Source organism: Mytilus trossulus, chromosome 12 (genome assembly GCF_036588685.1).
Source record: "Mytilus trossulus isolate FHL-02 chromosome 12, PNRI_Mtr1.1.1.hap1, whole genome shotgun sequence".
NCBI classification, from domain to species: domain Eukaryota; kingdom Metazoa; phylum Mollusca; class Bivalvia; order Mytilida; family Mytilidae; genus Mytilus; species Mytilus trossulus.
Window position 1 is genome coordinate 29754300 of NC_086384.1, and position 18030 is coordinate 29772329.

Consider the following 18030-nt stretch of genomic DNA (forward strand, 5'->3'; position numbering starts at 1 on the left):
GTGCTGAATATAATACCAGATCTGCACAATATAATGATTATTCTACTGATCATTATGATGTAACTGCTCAACATAATTGTTATTCTACTGAACATAATGAAAAGGGCACTCATAATCGAGCAAAACCGCTGAAAATAATTAAATGAGCACATCATATATTAAATATGAACAACGGAAGACAGCTAAGGCGTTCCATACATACTACTAAAACAAAGATTTGAAGATAAGGTAAACAAAAAGGTATTCGATAAAAGGAAAAAGAGGTGCGTTGCAGCATAGCATTACATCACAAGGTTGTAGAAGACAAACTATGTGTATTTTTCACAATTGAAGGTCCTAATGTTGCCTATAGTTTCTTACATCGAATTCATTTGAACTCTAGTGGATAGTTTTCGTATTGGCATTGATAGCAAAAAAAAAATAGATCATTATTTCTACATGTATAAGCAAAAACACTGTTCAAATACATTTGTAAATTAACATAAAATTTCACTCTAAATATAGATTAATTTTTGTTTAAACTGAGTTTGTTTGCTCTGTCATAATAAAACGTCAATCATCAAGGGGAACCTTAAATATTTAAAAAAAAAAACAAAAAAAACCAAACTTTTCAATAGTTAATTATGTTTATATTCACAGTGTAATATGATATTATTTGCAGTTTATCTTCAAGAACATTAGCCTAAAACCGATGTGTTTTAAAAAAAGTAATTGTGACGTTAGGCTGCTTTTTCGTTTTACACGTTTCCTGGCTTGTACATAAAGATACAAAAAATCAGAAATTGTATAATAATAAAACTCTGTCTCACATATACATGTGATGTATTTGTGTGTCTTAAGTGCGCTTGTATATATACATTTAGTACAAGTATGTACTTGTTGAATGTATCAGGGAAACTATTGATGAAAACGAAAGTTGATGTGAAAATATTGTTTTCCTTATATTTCTAGATCTACTATTTGTTTGTTTTGTTTAATTATGGATTCCCTCAACTGTAGTAATAGTACTATCAGCTTAGCAGCAAAGATAACAAAAATAGATATTATCGTCACAATGGCAACGTCCATTTTGTCTATGTGCGGTGCTCTTGCTATTTTTTTTACAAGTGGATTTAAAGTTTACCGAGGACGATCCCTCAGTGAACCTCGAAAATTTCTCGTGTACTTGACCATAGCCGACTTCTTCCTAGCTCTTGGTTACTTTTATGGAGCTGTGCGTTTTTTACGTGTTAATTCTGCAAACTATGAGGTAAAGGATCTGGGTTGCATTGCACAAAGTTTTGTCACAACAATGGCTAGTCTATGTTCGTTTTGGTGGACCTCAATAATAGCCTTCAATTTCTGGTGGACCTATATGTGTTATACGAATGACAACAGTCTTTTCGGTTCAATCAACAACTCAACACGAAAAAGAACATGCAATGTAAAACTATGGGTTTATCACATATTAAGTTGGGCAGTTCCGGGTAAGACTAAAAGTATATAATTCATTGATGCATAGACATGCATTACTTATTTGTCTATTCACACATTTACACATTTTTTTCATTATTCGAACACTTTTTGGATTTTTTACGTGATTTTATGTATTGCTAAGTTCTTGACATTAATTTCACTATTACACAAATCTTTCAATTAAAACGCGACCGTCAAAAAGGTAATATATACATTTATATGTTAATTCGATGAATTCAATGTTTCTCTTTCTCATTCATTACAACAAAAATCTTTATTCAGAAATGTAAACTCCATGTTTAAGTAACACCTCTTATATCAGTAACGATTTATTAATGTATTAAATTAAAAAAATAGATATGATATGATCGGCAATAAGACCATTCGCGATCAGAGACAAAATGATTTAAAAGGTGAGTCATTAAAGGTACATGTAACTGTAGGTCTTCAACAATGAACAAAAAGCATACCAAGCTTTAAAGATTCCGATACACTACGAACAAAAAAAAAAATGCAAGTCGTTGGCTTTTTTGTTTGAAGCATGTGAGTTATTCAAAAATGTTGTCACATTCTCACGGATCAAATTACTTAAATCAGATATCTTTGTCAGGCAATTGTTGAATTAAATGTTTGAAACATGGGAAAATACTTTGTTCGTTATTGTTGTTTTCTCGAAATGTTGATTCATTAATCTATATTAATACATATTGGGTTCCGTTATGGAAACTCTACTTTAAATTATAAGAATACACTTATTTCTCTTATATTATATGATCTAGTGTTTCTCTTCTACTTGAGCATAAGTATATACAAATTAAATCACCTCTAGTTTTTGGTTGTGTTAGTGTATTATGGCTTGCCTGTTGTCTGGTTTTAGGTTTTCTTTCTTAAATTTTTTCATTCCATTCATTTTTTTCAATTTAAGACATTGAATTAATGTCTCTCTGGTATCGTTCGCACCTCGTTTTAAACTCTTGATAATGAAAAAAAATATTTAAATTTGAAAAATTATGTCTAGGAAGCAATGAATTTTTTTAACCATTTTTCCTTTTACCAAAAATAGGTTTACCCTGGCATCACCACCGATCTTGCTTCATTTAGAATATTTGCCATTTCGTCTGAGGTTTGATAACTTGATTTGTCTAGTTCTAAACGATTTACCTGATTTCAATAACGGCAACATACATTGTACTGTCGCCAAACTTTGATTACTAGTATTGACGCCTAAAACAGAGCATTTAAATTCTACTTGTGAGGAGTTTCAAGTACTTATTAATTTTGACAGACTTCAGAAAGATTACTTTGACAGTTCTGAAGGGTTCTAAAAACTGATCTAGTCCTACCATCACATTATTATTTTCAGCTATTATTATTTTCACCGCACTATTTAATGGTGCACTCGGAGCGGATAATTCAGTTGGGTCGGGGCCATGGTGTTGGATTTCTGCTAACATGACAGTCAGAGAACAAACTATATGGATGGCTGTGTCTGGAAAAGGATGGGAAATATTGATGTACTTTTCATGCTTGGGGTTTTACATGCTTTTCAAATTTCATCAAATGTGGGAAATAAGAAGACAAAGAAAGGTAAAATTCACTTTTCATAAATCGATTCACTTTTCAGAAAGCTGGTCGTGTATGCTACTTTATGAAGAGGTATAAGTTAAATTATTTTACAAATATTGATAAAAATCTTAAATCTTAAACATCAGGAAAGGTGAGAGGAATTAAGTGTTTTATTGAGGGGAAAGCGCCGTCATATTTTAAGATCACAACAAAGTCTTGAGTACATTATTTTTTTGTTGAAGATTGTGTTTTTTACAAGGTCTAATATTGGAGAAAAAAGTCTACCGCTTAGTAACTATATTATAATAATGTAAAAAAAAATATCAAATATTTACAGTGTTTTGGTATAACCGTAATATTCAGATTCATTTTTCGTCAGTCAATAATAAACATAACTTAGTGTTACATAACACACAGTCGTCGAACATTTGGAAAAAAACTTAACACTATAAGTTTAAATTAGTGTGTCTGTATTGTATGCCAATTTAAGTCTGTATGGCTATTAAAATGGTTATCTTTGATATAATGTGTACGGTATTAGTATTAAAAATAAGAAATACTAGTAAGTAACATATACTTAAAACATCTTTTGTAGATACATGCACAATTCGGGAGTACAACACCTTTGATATCGAGGACGAGATGCTACCAACAAGCGCCCGAATACAAACTTAGTTTCATTTTCTTGTGGATAGTAGAAATAGTGCTAAGGATTTCCGGAACGGTTCGGTTTATAATGACTGCTCTCAGAAGACATGCTTGTATAAGCCCATCATCTTATGAACATGTCGATGTCTATTTGATGCACTTTCAAAGTTTCGGCGATTGTGCCCAAGCGTTTTGTTCTTTCCTAATATTTTGTGTCTTCAGGCGATTGTTTCGATATATTCATAACAGAAATGGTAACACTAACCTTTTACAAGAAGCTAGTTAAGTTTTTCAAATTAAAAAAACCAAATATATATATTTTAACAAACAACAAAAATTATCAAAATAAAATAATATTTGTTAAACCTTACCATTCAGTGTTATCTTGTTTTATTCATAAATAATTACATTAGATGTATGTTCCATTATAATACGTTATTCTGATTGGCTAATTGCACATCACATGTTATTCCGTAAGCAATTGCATGAGACAATAACATTTCATTCATTATGACACGAGGTCCCACAATTAAGTGCACAAGTGAATTTAAAAATTAAACTTCATGAAAATCGTGTTTTTATAATCCTAGCTAAAAATGTAATTATAAGTATTGAATGCTTCTTTTTGTAACTTTAATGGGTTGTAAAAGCGTTGACCGTGCGTACATTTTTAGAATGATGTACTTCGGTCAACGCTTTTACACCCCAATAAATTTACAAAAAGAAGCATTCAATTCTTAAATGACATGATTATCCGTCATGAAACTATCCGAAATGTTTGATAAAAAAATGTATAAAATTGAACAAAAATCAAATGTTATTGACTCTCAAGTGCCTACAAATATACAATGTACTTTGTGTTTTAAAAATACAAAACGCGTATATGTAACAGTATAGCTTCACAAATTGGGTGTTACAACAGACCAGTACTATCAATTACATCTTAATTTTTTTCAGACAGAACAGCAGTCAGAAACAATTTTAAAATCCAATACCACATAAGTAAACTGTTGTCAAGCTATTGATATCACGATCAAGCAGTGGTTGTGTAATCAACTTTAAACATATATACACCGTATCGGACCCTGCCCTCGTTTCAGTTTTTGACCATTTGATATCTAATATTACATATAATGCGAATCCTGAACATCGTTCCTACGAAAAGAATGGCCACGAACTTAAAAAGATTCATCCAAGATGCAAGGTTTAAAACTAAGTATACGAGACACGCGCTTCGGATCAATAAGACTTATTGGTAGAAAATTGAAAACAACACGTGTAATATTTGTTCGCCTCCGAAGCGCTTTTCTGGATTAACCTTCACCAGGAACGCTCAAAGCCAACCATTTGAAATCCGAAGATATATAAGTACTTCTAATGAAAAGTGTACGATACACCCTTGATGGCATTTATGACTGCCATGGGGCAGAAACCGTATTATTTCAACAATTTATACATGTACACGGTAAATATACGGAAATAACCGACGATGGATTGCGGGAAAATTTTATTATTATGTTTGGTTTGATATAGTAATAAACAATATAATAGTACATGTCTAAATGTACTTTTATATTATTCATTTATGGATTTCTCTTTCATGAGTGTTCTTGCATTTATTCGTACTGTTTTCCTGTCAAGTAATTTTAGCATTCGAACGATATTTTTAGCATTGTCGTATAAGCGGGAGGTTTAGCTAGCCGTGAAACTAGGTTCAACCCACTTTTTTTTTCTCAAAATCAGGAATATGGCAGTTGTAATTAAAAGGTTCGTTTCCATATTGTCGCATTGGCGATTGTTGTGGTTGCATTTTATTGTTTCTGTTCTTCCGTTGTTTCCATCACAAGTTGATGCGTTCCCCGCGGTTTAGTTCGTTACCCTGATTTTTTTCTTTCACGTGTATATTATTATTCTGTTAACAGTGAAGCAAGCATGCATATACATGATGTACACTGCAAAACAACTATCACAACCTTGTTAATGTATGTGATTATTTAATTTAAGGTATGAAATGAATGATAAAGATAAACCAGCTAGTATGACGATATACACAATAGGTTAGATGATCTCATATACAAATGATATGATTGGGTTAGGTGGACAATTATAAACTAGTGTTAAATATTAATCAAATACATTCATATGTTATCAATATTTACAAATTGATATACTTTGTCTTTATTTGCATGAACTTGCAACTTCTGTATATGATGAATTGCATTATCGTGTGTTTTCCGTGACATGTCAAAATGCAGTTTTCATTTATAAAATTCAAATGACTGATAGTACTGCTCTTATATACCGACGAGAAAAATGGTTAATAATTATACCAATTTCACTGGAGAATATATTAAGAAAGTGACTGATATCGATATTGCAGTTACCATAACAACATGTTGTCTGTCTATTATTGGTGCTCTTATAATTTTTATAAACCTTGGAAGGACATATAAACGGGGAGACCATATATCTGAACCAATGAAACTTTTGATATATTTAACTATTGCGGACATATTTAGTGCAATAGGATTCTTATTTGGAGCCATTCGTTTTCTGTATGGTGACGACATCAGTCCAGAGAAAGTTTTAGCATGCCATAAAGGAAATGATTCCGGTTGTATTGCGCAAAGTTTTCTGACCACGATGTCTAGTATGTCTTCTTTTTGGTGGACGTCAATTATTGCATTCCATCTTTTATGGAATTCTACAGACAAAGAAGGAAGCTGCAACCAACCAAAACAAGCCAGAAAGGATAATATCCAAATGTTCGTTTATCATTTACTTAGCTGGGCAGTACCAGGTAAGCATTATTATTATTCACCCGCAAAATGAGGGATTAATCAAAGTTGAAATTAATATTATTTTATGAAATGACAAAATTTCCTTTGAAGTCTTAAAATTTTTCCCAGTAAGACTGAAAATGTTAGTCACAACTACATACAAAGATCTAATATGAAAATCAATAGTTTAAGCATATGAAATTTCTGTTTCTGTTAAATTTTATTTAAATGACTAAAAGTCGAATTACTTGACAACTTACAATCCGTTACAATATCTGCATGCTATAATTTTGATAAAAAAAATATCTGACTATGGAAGACATAAAATTAATTTCAACGTTTCTCTAAATTTTCCAGGAGCCATCACTATTACAGCAATGGCCAAGGGAATTCTGGGATCAGATTTATCTGTAGGATCAGGTGCATGGTGCTGGATTTCTGCTTGTCTGTCTGATAATGAAAGAACCATATGGATGGCTGTTTCAGGAAAAGGATGGGAAATATTGATGTATTTTTCTTGCCTTGGCTTTTACATGCTCCTGAAATTTCGACAAAAGTGTGCCATGATCCGATCAAAACGGGTAATACACAGATAAACATTTAAAATAAAAAATAACTATTATATTTAAACAAATGGAGAACGTGTCTGAAGGAGAACATGGTTGTGATCCCGCTAAAGTTCCTGTCAGCAGTCTGTAATTCAGTGGTTGTCGTTTGTTGCTGTGTTGCATATTTGTTTTTCATTCATTTTATTGTACGTTTAATTGCCTATTCTTTTTTATTGTTTGAACTGTATAACATTTGTGTTTTGGGGCCTTTTATAGCTAACTATGCGGTAATGTGCTTCGCTGATTATTGAAGGCCGTACGATGGATTATAGTTGTTAATTTCATTGTCATTTGGTCTCTTGTTGAAAGGTGTCTTATGGCAATCATACTGCATCTTCTATTTTTATACAGACAATGCAAACCAGAGGAGATCAAAACGTTGCGATCTGATTAGTTTAACTATGAACGAGTATACAGAAGTCAGAGACAAATAAGTAGACAATGTTTTATGAACTCCTCCTTTTTAAAACGTACGTAAAACTTGCGTTGCACTTTTTGCTGTGTAGTGCTGTTCATCTATGACTAAGGACATTACATATTGATATGTGTCTTTCTATAATGTCATGAACAGAATCAAAAGCCATAAGACAAAATAATTCCGTAGTATTTACTCAATAATTTAAGTATATGAAATTATATCATCATTTCTGCTATATATTCCTGTTTAAACATCTTTTATTTTATTGCAGAAACATGCACAAGTAGATAGTTCAACACCGTTAATTCCATCATCAAATCGTCCAAATGAAGACATTAGATTTATGTATTTATGGTTGATTGAATTGTGTTTGAGATGTTTTGGGACTGTTCGATTTATAATGGCAGCTATAAAAAGACATACTGGATACAGATCGGTTCACTATGAAGATGTAGACATTTATTTAATGCATTTTCAATGTTTCGGTGACAGTGCTCAAGCTTTTTGTTCTTGCTTAATATTTTTTGGCTTTCGATGAAATATTCTACACGATTATAAAAAATTATAAAAAATATGTTTTACATTTATATATTATTTATGTTGGATTCCTATAAATTTCACAGCTACATGCTAATGAAAAGATACGTGAAGTGATATTAAATGAAAACGACGGAGCAACTTGTTGTGACCCTTCTTCATAAAAAATGATAAATGAGCAAAACCCATGTTATAATGTAAGCTATGTAATGTCGAAATAAATGCATAGATAAATGGATAAATGATACAATGAACCCACCATCGATACAAGGAATAAAATTGTTTATTTGCGTTGATGTGCGTGTTGTCTACAAAAGGCTCATAAGTGACACTCGTATCTAAGAAAGTTGAAAGCCTTAATAAAGTACAAAGTTAAAGAGCATTGAGAACCTACAAATTCCTAAATGTTTTGCCAAATGCATCAAACAGAGTAATGTTTAAACTTACTGATAATAGAATCTGATTTACAGTAATATGTAACATTTTGTAGATACTTGTACGTCTTTTGTATCGCACAATCTATTTTTCTCACTATTTGTAGAGTTTCTGAACCCTGGAATGACACGGATTGATATTCTTAACTTATCTTCTTGTTTTTTTTTTGTTTTTTTTTTGTAAACGTTGAACCACCTCTCAGTAACTGCGTGTACAATGTCAGATCGGTGCTTTGTGTCTTAAGTTTTTCGTTTTGGGTTTGCATATGCCCCTTATACGCTTATGACTTAAGCCTTTTTGTCTAAGTTTAAAACGATTTACAATATATGTTGTGCTGTTTTAACCATTGTCTCAGGTTTTTGAAATGTCAGGCCGTGAACATAAACATATACAATCTATATGGTTGTGTCCCAGATTAAGAACCTGTTACTCAGTGATTGTTGTTGATTGTGACATATTTTTCATTTCTCATAAATAAGGCGTTAGTTTTTTAGTTTTAATTATTTTACATGTTAAGTGTCTAGGCTTTTAATAGCTTGCGGTATGGGTTTGCTCAGTATTGAAAGATGATGGTACTCTAACGATGTTAACTTTTACCAGACTTGGTGTCTAGTGTAATATTGTCTCATTGGCATTCATAACGCACCTTATATTGTGTATCGCAATTTAGAAAAGGAAACCAACCATAGCAATCAACCCATAGTATTGTTATTGTCAAAAGTACTGACGAGTTTCCTGTATAAAATCGGAATTTCAAAATCAAGAAAATGACAATGACTACAGTAACTTCAATTCCAACCTTTATTGAAAATAAGTAAGTTTTTTGTCCATCTGATGAGTTAAGCAGGATACATGCCTCTGCCAGTGGACTATTAGCCCAGTAGCCCAGTAGCCAGTACTACGGTAATGGCAGGAAAATACGGATTTTGTGTGTTATTAAAAATATATTAGAAATTATTATAAATTAAGGAATGTATCTCCCTCATGCAAAGCTCTGATTCCTTTCACGGATTTTGCTATACTTTTGGACCTTTTGGATTATAGCTCTTCATCTTTTATATAAGCTTTGGATTTCAAATATTTTGGCCATAATCATCACTGAAGAGACATGTATTGTCGAAATGCGCATCTGGTGCAAGAAACTGATACCGTTAATTTTATTTAGCCTTTTACGCCTGATTTTTATAGTTCGTTCTCATGTTGCACTGTCATACCATTGTCCAAGGTTAGGGGAGGGTAAGCATCCCCTTACATGTTTAACCCCGCCACATTATGTATGTATGTGCCTGTCCGAAGTCAGGAGCCTATAATTTATTGGTAATCGTTTGTTTATGTGTTATATTCTTGATTTTGTTCATTTGTTAGTTTTTTTTATATAAATAAGGCCGTTCGTTTTCTCGTTTGAATTGTTTACTTTGTCATTTCTGGGCCTTTTATAGCTGACTATGCGGTATGGGCTTTGCTCATTGTTGAAGGCCGTACAGTGACCTACAGTTGCTAATTTCTATGTCATTTTTTGTCTCTGGTGGACGGTTGTCTGATTGGCAATCATATCACATCTTCTTTTTTAAGTTTTGTTGTTTAATTTCCCCCATGTAAGAAGAACACTTTTTGCTTTAAGCAAAATTAGTATTAAGAAAATTATAACGATACATGTTATCAAAATAAAATTTAACCCAAAGAATCTTTACCAATTAAAGCCATGTCGTACCATTAAAGGTTTCTCTAATTATTTAATCATACATTTTTATTTGCATTATCTCAAAACAAATATTAGGAAAATATTTCAACAAATTACAAAATTATATACTAGTAATTCGAAAAATTGTTATGCATTTGTTAATGGTTAATCAAGTGTATGAAATAATTAATGTTGGTTGCGGAATAGTATATGTAGGTAGGACGTGGCAGACTTGCAAACCTGTCAATGTACGAAATGACTACCTACCATATGTGAACATCGGTTATTAAAATAACACCTTTTGTGCAATTCAGAATAACTAATTAAAAACTTTATGTAATGTAGAGTTGGAAAATTTAAAAAAGTCAACCGAATCCAAAGCATCGCGTGAAGCACAACAAAAAAATGAAAGATAAGATGAACAACATAATGGAAAGCCTGGAGTTATATAATGCTAGGAATACAAGACATTGCAGTGACTTTATAGAGATAATGCACTTTTTTCTAAGCATTTTCTGCCTAAAATGGATTAATTATGTTTGCTGTTTGTGAAGACGTCTTGTACGAATAGCACAGATTCTATTTCCAAACATAAATGAATGTGACAGCAAAATTCATAGTCTTAGAACCATAAAATGTTCACGTTCTGATGAATATGTAATACATACAACTATTTTTCAAAATGTTTGCATCATCGTCGTAAATCTATAAAAGACACTTATGTATACCCCTTTGTTAACTTTATACAATAATCAGTATACTGGTTTGATCGTTGTTGAAGACTGTTCAGAAGCATTATACTGCTTGCATCTTTGTCAGAGTCAAAGATGCTGCTGGTGGACTATTAGTCCCCGAGGGTATCACCAGCCCAGTAGCCAGTACTTCGGTACTGGCATGAAGATACGGATGTTTTTGTGTTATTAAAATTTGCTGTTACAAAATATTATAAATTATTATAAATTAAGGAATGTATCTCCCTCATGCAAAGCTCTGATTCCTTTCACGAATTTGGCTATACTTTTTGGACCTTTTGGATTATAGCTCTTCATCTTTTATATAAGCTTTGGATTTCAGTATTTTGGCCACGAGCATCACTGAAGAGACATGTATTGTCGAAATGCGCATCTGGTGCAACAAAATTAGTACCGTTGATTTTATTACTACCACTGGGTCGATGCCTCTGCTGGTGGACTATTAGTCCCCGAGGGTATCACCAGCCCAGTAGCCAGTACTTCGGTACTGGCATGAAAATACGGATGTTTTTGTGTTATTAAAATTTGCTGTTACAAAATATTATAAATTATTATAAATTAAGGAATGTATCTCCCTCATGCAAAGCTCTGATTCCTTTCACGAATTTGGCTATACTTTTTGGACCTTTTGGATTATAGCTCTTCATCTTTTATATAAGCTTTGGATTTCAAATATTTTGGCCACGAGCATCACTGAAGAGACATGTATTGTCGAAATGCGCATCTGGTGCAACAAAATTAGTACCGTTGATTTTATTACTACCACTGGGTCGATGCCTCTGCTGGTGGACTATTAGTCCCCGAGGGTATCACCAGCCCAGTAGCCAGTACTACGGTACTGGCATGAAAATACGGATGTTTTTGTGTTATTAAAATTTGCTGTTACAAAATATTATAAATTATTATAAATTAAGGAATGTATCTCCCTCATGCAAAGCTCTGATTCCTTTCACGAATTTGGCTATACTTTTTGGACCTTTTGGATTATAGCTCTTCATCTTTTATATAAGCTTTGGATTTCAAATATTTTGGCCACGAGCATCACTGAAGAGACATGTATTGTCGAAATGCGCATCTGTTGCAACAAAATTAGTACCGTTGATTTTATTACTACCACTGGGTCGATGCCTCTGCTGGTGGACTATTAGTCCCCGAGGGTATCACCAGCCCAGTAGCCAGTACTTCGGTACTGGCATGAAAATACGGATGTTTTTGTGTTATTAAAATTTGCTGTTACAAAATATTATAAATTATTATAAATTAAGGAATGTATCTCCCTCATGCAAAGCTCTGATTCCTTTCACGAATTTGGCTATACTTTTTGGAGCTTTTGGATTATAGCTCTTCCTCTTTTATATAAGCTTTGGATTTCAAATATTTTGGCCACGAGCATCACTGAAGAGACATGTATTGTCGAAATGCGCATCTGGTGCAACAAAATTAGTACCGTTGATTTTATTACTACCACTGGGTCGATGCCTCTGCTGGTGGACTATTAGTCCCCGAGGGTATCACCAGCCCAGTAGCCAGTACTTCGGTACTGGCATGAAAATACGGATGTTTTTGTGTTATTAAAATTTGCTGTTACAAAATATTATAAATTATTATAAATTAAGGAATGTATCTCCCTCATGCAAAGCTCTGATTCCTTTCACGAATTTGGCTATACTTTTTGTTTTGGATTATAGCTCTTCATCTTTTATATAAGCTTTGGATTTCAAATATTTTGGCCACGAGCATCACTGAAGAGACATGTATTGTCGAAATGCGCATCTGGTGCAACAAAATTAGTACCGTTGATTTTATTACTACCACTGGGTCGATGCCTCTGCTGGTGGACTATTAGTCCCCGAGGGTATCACCAGCCCAGTAGCCAGTACTTCGGTACTGGCATGAAAATACGGATGTTTTTGTGTTATTAAAATTTGCTGTTACAAAATATTATAAATTATTATAAATTAAGGAATGTATCTCCCTCATGCAAAGCTCTGATTCCTTTCACGAATTTGGCTATACTTTTTGGACCTTTTGGATTATAGCTCTTCATCTTTTATATAAGCTTTGGATTTCAAATATTTTGGCCACGAGCATCACTGAAGAGACATGTATTGTCGAAATGCGCATCTGGTGCAACAAAATTAGTACCGTTGATTTTATTACTACCACTGGGTCGATGCCTCTGCTGGTGGACTATTAGTCCCCGAGGGTATCACCAGCCCAGTAGCCAGTACTTCGGTACTGGCATGAAAATACGGATGTTTTTGTGTTATTAAAATTTGCTGTTACAAAATATTATAAATTATTATAAATTAAGGAATGTATCTCCCTCATGCAAAGCTCTGATTCCTTTCACGAATTTGGCTATACTTTTTGGACCTTTTGGATTATAGCTCTTCATCTTTTATATAAGCTTTGGATTTCAAATATTTTGGCCACGAGCATCACTGAAGAGACATGTATTGTCGAAATGCGCATCTGTTGCAACAAAATTAGTACCGTTGATTTTATTTGTCCATGCATGCACTTAATGGAAGATGTTATATTCTCAATATATTGAACATCAACAAATGGGTTTTAATAAGTGGTATATTAAGTAGTACTGATAATCATGATTTAAATATATATACAAATATTATGTATCATAAATATAGTAAACTTATTAAACATTTAATCGCTATTTTACGAAATTTGTCTTCACTCTTACTAACTGATAATTTCCTTTATCAGCACAAAAGAGAGATATGAAAAAATATTAATAAAGAAACTAAGGCTGTACGTGCCCGTTGATAATGAAATTAACAACGTCGTCATATGTAAAATAGCAGTAAGTAGAATATCATTGGTCATCTCAACTCAGTTGATTTTCTCACATTCCCCGTTCCGGCTCAATCGAGAAAATCAACCTCGTTGAGATGATTACAGCAATAGCAATAAAAACAATAAGGCGGATAGGCTATTTGTTAAAATTAAATAATAGGAGAATAATATAGGAATTCAAAAGTGTTTACATAAATTGTGGTGAAATCGATTAAAATACTGATCTTCAAGTAATACATGTAAACTATGTCATAGTTCGGGTAGTAATGTTTCATTTATAACTTGTTGTATAATAAAAATATAACATGCAAACAAAATGTGAAAAAACGGTCTTTCTTTTCTTAATGCACTATGCTACATATTGGAATCACAGAAAAATGATTAAGATTGACAGTGCTAATAATAGATGACTTATGCTAATATTTTTGTACGATTAACATTCTTTTCTCTTCAACTATTTTATGCTGTCTGCATACACGTGACGTTATCTTTCCCATTAATTTTGGTCCACAAAATACCATCCATGTACAAAAAGCTTGGGCGCTGTCACCAAAAGACTGAAAATGAAGAAAATAAACATCGACGCTGTCGTAAGCAGATGAATATCCAGTATGTCTTTTATGGGCAGCCATTATGTAACGAATTGTTCCTGGAATCCGGAGCCAAATTTCAATCAGCCAAAGATACAAATATTTCATATTTTCATTAGAGTTGCGTTTGGTGTTTGGTGTTTCTTGTTCTTCCACATTTGACGTGTTTCGATATCGTGGGTCGGTCAATGGTGTGAGTTTTTGTAGCTTGATTGCCTGCAAACAAAAACTAAGATTTTCATTGCTGTAAAAATATTTGCACGAAATTTGGGGTTATAAAATATTTTGACCTAAAGCCTAATTGAAGTGATGTGGTCAACATATGCATTCTGTTGAGTTGCCATAAGTCAGGAATATGGCAGTTGTTATCTACATGTACGTTTTTTCATGTATCTTAGTGTTTACTTTTGGTGTATTTCAATGATTCTGCTGTTTCTTTGTTTTCACCTTATAGTTTATGTCTTTCCCTTGGTTTCGGTTTGTGGCCCGGCTTTGTTTTTGCCAAATCGAATTATAACAATTAAACATAGGTATACTAATAATGCCTTTCTTCAGTAAAATTATCATATTATAACCTTGCTGATAGAGTTGTTTAAATGATGACAAAAGTACCCAGAAGCTATTAGCTCTAGCGATTTAATTTAAAAATATGAGAACAGTAATATTTTTTCTTGCTTTTTTTTTGCTGACCGGAAAATAAATAATAAGTGTTTATTATTATACATTGGGTATAATTTCTGTGTTTCTTTGAAACGATAAATTATAATTTTCTATTAAGGAAAAACATACAGGCTAAATTGTGTTCAGATGTTGACAATACTTTTTTAATACATTTTAATTTCAAAAATCACTTCAGCATACATACATAGCAGATTTTCAGTTTATTAAATCAAATTCAAATTGAATTAAATATACATTTTATTGAATACCTTTATTCAAGTTATAAAAAACATTAACAACTTACTTTTTTGTTTCTTCTCTGAATTTCTATCTTACGAACTTTAAGCCAAGAATAAAATAAACAACAAAGCAAATACATCAATATTTCCCATCCTTTTCCCGTAAATGTCATCCAAAATGTTCTTTGATTTGGCGACAGACATGCCGATATCCAGCACCAAGCTCCAGAGCCAACAGATAGGTCCGACCCAAGAACATTTGATCCAGCAGCGATGCTCATAATGATAACTGAAAAATATCGAAAGCAATGACAAACTATGGCATTTGAAGTTAACTGTTATTTAAATAGTATTAAACAATTTAGAGTACAAACCAAAGTAATTATCTGAAAGTATCACGTTATTTTGAAAAAAATAAACAAGCGTGGTTTTTGTTATCGATAAGCTAGTGTACCCTGGTATGTTTGCATTATCGTCCACGTGTATCTTCCTTTATCAAAAATCATTCGCTAAAGTTACATCTTATACGTTTATTTTTGTATCTTAAGAATCTGAGATCGCAAACTTGTTGCTTGTGAGATTAGACACAAACACATGGTAACGGTGAACCAATTTGTGAAGATGACAAAACACCTTATGTAATATCTATTTCATTCCTTCGTGAATCATAACTTTTTGGGGCAGTTTTTGTCTGCTTTTTATTTTTAGGTCGGGTTGTTGCCTCTTTCGCATATTCTCCATATTAATTCTCAGTGTTATTTTGTTAGGACAAAACCTTGCAAATGAAGCCTGTATTGTGCCAACATGCACTAGCGTAACGTGTTTTGAGATATGGAAACTCAATGGGTTAGACGATACATTAATGCTGAAAAATGACAACGGGAAAATGTCGATTAGTAATTTGAAGTTTGTCATTCTCATTTGAAAGCAGGGTAAATACAAGAATGTGTCCACAGTACACGGATGTCCCACTCGCACTAACATTTTTATGTTAAGTGGACCGTGAAATTTGGATAAAAAACTAATTTGACATTTAAATGTACAAAGATAATATAATAGGAAATATGTGTAATAAGTTTCGGGTTGATTGGACTTCAACTTCATCAAAAACTACATTGACCAAAAACTTTAACCTAAAACGGGACAAACGGAGTAACAGACGAACGCAACGAACGGACCCATAGACCAGAAAACATAATGCACCTCTACTATCTTAGCGAGGTTTAAATCTGTCAAAGTACATGAAAGCCATGAAAAATGGTTTAATCTAATAGTATATCAGTTCTTGAAAAAAAAATGAACAAAAACATTTATATAAGTATGACTAGACCTTAAAACTTTCTGGGGGAAAAAACCCAAACGCGCAAGGGCTTACCAGCATGTAAAGGTTGTCAATAATCAGTTAGTAAATATAAAAAGGTATACACCATCGTTTATAAAATAAAATTAAGGAAAAATAACGCAAACACATATAATGCTAGATCATATTTAAAGCAATGTTTGAACCTAACAATTATAAAAAAAACAAAAACATTTTATCTGTTCTTGGTGAATGTACGACCGTAGCGTTAGCTATGTAGTGTACTACATACGTAAGAAATAAAATTATTGACAAAGGATATCTTAAGATGAACTTTTTATCTATTTTGAAGATTATCGTTGTGTTGATATTTGTTCCATTGGATAAAATGTAAAAAGGATAACTAGGGGTAATTAAAAATAAAATGTCGACCAAAACAAATCAAACAAAAAAACGACACCATAGCAAAAGAGAACTTGTAAGACAAAAAGAAAAAATCATCAGTCCTTAAAACACAGAACAGAGGGTTAAGTATATCAGTGAAACGAAACCTCAAATTCCTCTTCAAGGGTAAAGGGTATTGAACAAGACACATACATGTATGATTACTTCCTTGTTTAATAAACTTAATGAAATCATTGTACTATTGTTTTATATTCAAGTTTCAAGTCCAGTTCGTGAATAAATTTTCATTGTTTCTCTTTGCATGAATTTCATAACAATATTAGTTTCAAAATAAAGAGATGTACAATAATGTTAAGAATAACTATACAATAAACTCATCATAGATACCAGGACTAAATTTAGTATTTACGCCGGACGCCCGTTTTGTCTACAAAAGACTCAGAGTTCATATGATATGTGTGTGAGCATTTGAATGCGTCAACGTATGGCCTTGAACGGCACAAAATTCTCATCATCAAAGCACTGGCATATAATAATTTAGGCAGAATAACACTATTAGTGTTGTTTTTACTATTTTACCTGGAATAAGCCAGCTAAAATGGTACAGAAAGCGCATTCTGAATATGCATCCACGCTCATTTTCCTGGGCCTTCTTCAATTTTTCAGTACCATTCATTGCCTCTTCATAAGTCACCAGCAAGTGGAACGCAATTACAGTCGTCCAGAAGAAAGACCACAAAGATCCCAACGTTGTTATAAAACTTTGAATTATGCACCCTATATCGCGTTCCGAACTACATTCCAATACTTTAAAACTATTGCTGTCATCTGATTCGATGTATTTTATTGCTCCCGAAAAATTTCCAATTGCAATGAAAAAATCTGAAATAGTAAGGTAAATCAAAAGCTTCCTTGTTTCTTCTAAGTGTCCATTTCTAATCCAGTTTCGACCGTTAACTAAAATGAGCCAAATAGACCCAAAAATCGATAAAACCGTAGTTGTTATAGTAATTGCAATGTCTGAATCTGTAATGCGGTTTATAAACTCTCCAGTATAATTAGCTATAGTAAAGTTCTCCATACTTCGTTAGAAAAGATTGTGTGATAAAGACTGCGTATAGTTGTGTATTTGATTTTTG

At 32.6% G+C, this 18030-nt stretch overlaps 3 protein-coding genes across 3 annotated transcripts; 2 read left to right on the plus strand and 1 right to left on the minus strand.

Annotated features, from left to right (window-relative positions):
• Positions 1-838: 838 nt before the first annotated feature.
• Positions 839-4015, plus strand: LOC134693770 (G-protein coupled receptor 157-like). The gene is made up of 3 exons (XM_063554676.1): positions 839-1466; positions 2819-3042; positions 3617-4015. The coding sequence occupies exons 1-3, from the start codon at positions 980-982 to the stop codon at positions 3953-3955; spliced, it is 1050 nt and encodes a 349-aa protein (XP_063410746.1). The 5' UTR covers positions 839-979; the 3' UTR covers positions 3956-4015.
• A 446-nt stretch (positions 4016-4461) lies between these two features.
• Positions 4462-8032, plus strand: LOC134693125 (G-protein coupled receptor 157-like). The gene is made up of 3 exons (XM_063553832.1): positions 4462-6469; positions 6807-7030; positions 7747-8032. Exons 1-3 carry the CDS (start codon positions 5983-5985, stop codon positions 8011-8013), a joined length of 978 nt encoding a protein of 325 aa, XP_063409902.1. The 5' UTR covers positions 4462-5982; the 3' UTR covers positions 8014-8032.
• Positions 8033-13820: 5788 nt separating this feature from the next.
• Positions 13821-17968, minus strand: LOC134693126 (G-protein coupled receptor 157-like). Its single transcript, XM_063553833.1, has 3 exons — positions 17471-17968; positions 15252-15475; positions 13821-14503 (listed from the first exon to the last, which is right to left on the minus strand). The coding sequence occupies exons 1-3, from the start codon at positions 17565-17567 to the stop codon at positions 14114-14116; spliced, it is 711 nt and encodes a 236-aa protein (XP_063409903.1). The 5' UTR covers positions 17568-17968; the 3' UTR covers positions 13821-14113.
• Between the last annotated feature and the right edge of the window lie 62 nt (positions 17969-18030).

Coding starts and splice junctions, on each gene's coding strand:
- LOC134693770 (XM_063554676.1), top strand. CDS start 980: ATGGATTCCCTCAACTGTAGTAATAGTACTATCAGCTTAGCAGCAAAG. Junction 1,467..2,818: donor ATTAAGTTGGGCAGTTCCGG/GTAAGACTAAAA, acceptor TATTATTTTCAG/CTATTATTATTTTCACCGCA. Junction 3,043..3,616: donor AAATAAGAAGACAAAGAAAG/GTAAAATTCACT, acceptor CATCTTTTGTAG/ATACATGCACAATTCGGGAG.
- LOC134693125 (XM_063553832.1), top strand. CDS start 5,983: ATGGTTAATAATTATACCAATTTCACTGGAGAATATATTAAGAAAGTG. Junction 6,470..6,806: donor ACTTAGCTGGGCAGTACCAG/GTAAGCATTATT, acceptor TAAATTTTCCAG/GAGCCATCACTATTACAGCA. Junction 7,031..7,746: donor CCATGATCCGATCAAAACGG/GTAATACACAGA, acceptor ATTTTATTGCAG/AAACATGCACAAGTAGATAG.
- LOC134693126 (XM_063553833.1), bottom strand. CDS start 17,567: ATGAATGGTACTGAAAAATTGAAGAAGGCCCAGGAAAATGAGCGTGGA. Junction 15,476..17,470: donor TTTTAGCTGGCTTATTCCAG/GTAAAATAGTAA, acceptor GATATTTTTCAG/TTATCATTATGAGCATCGCT. Junction 14,504..15,251: donor TTCAGAGAAGAAACAAAAAA/GTAAGTTGTTAA, acceptor TTTTGTTTGCAG/GCAATCAAGCTACAAAAACT.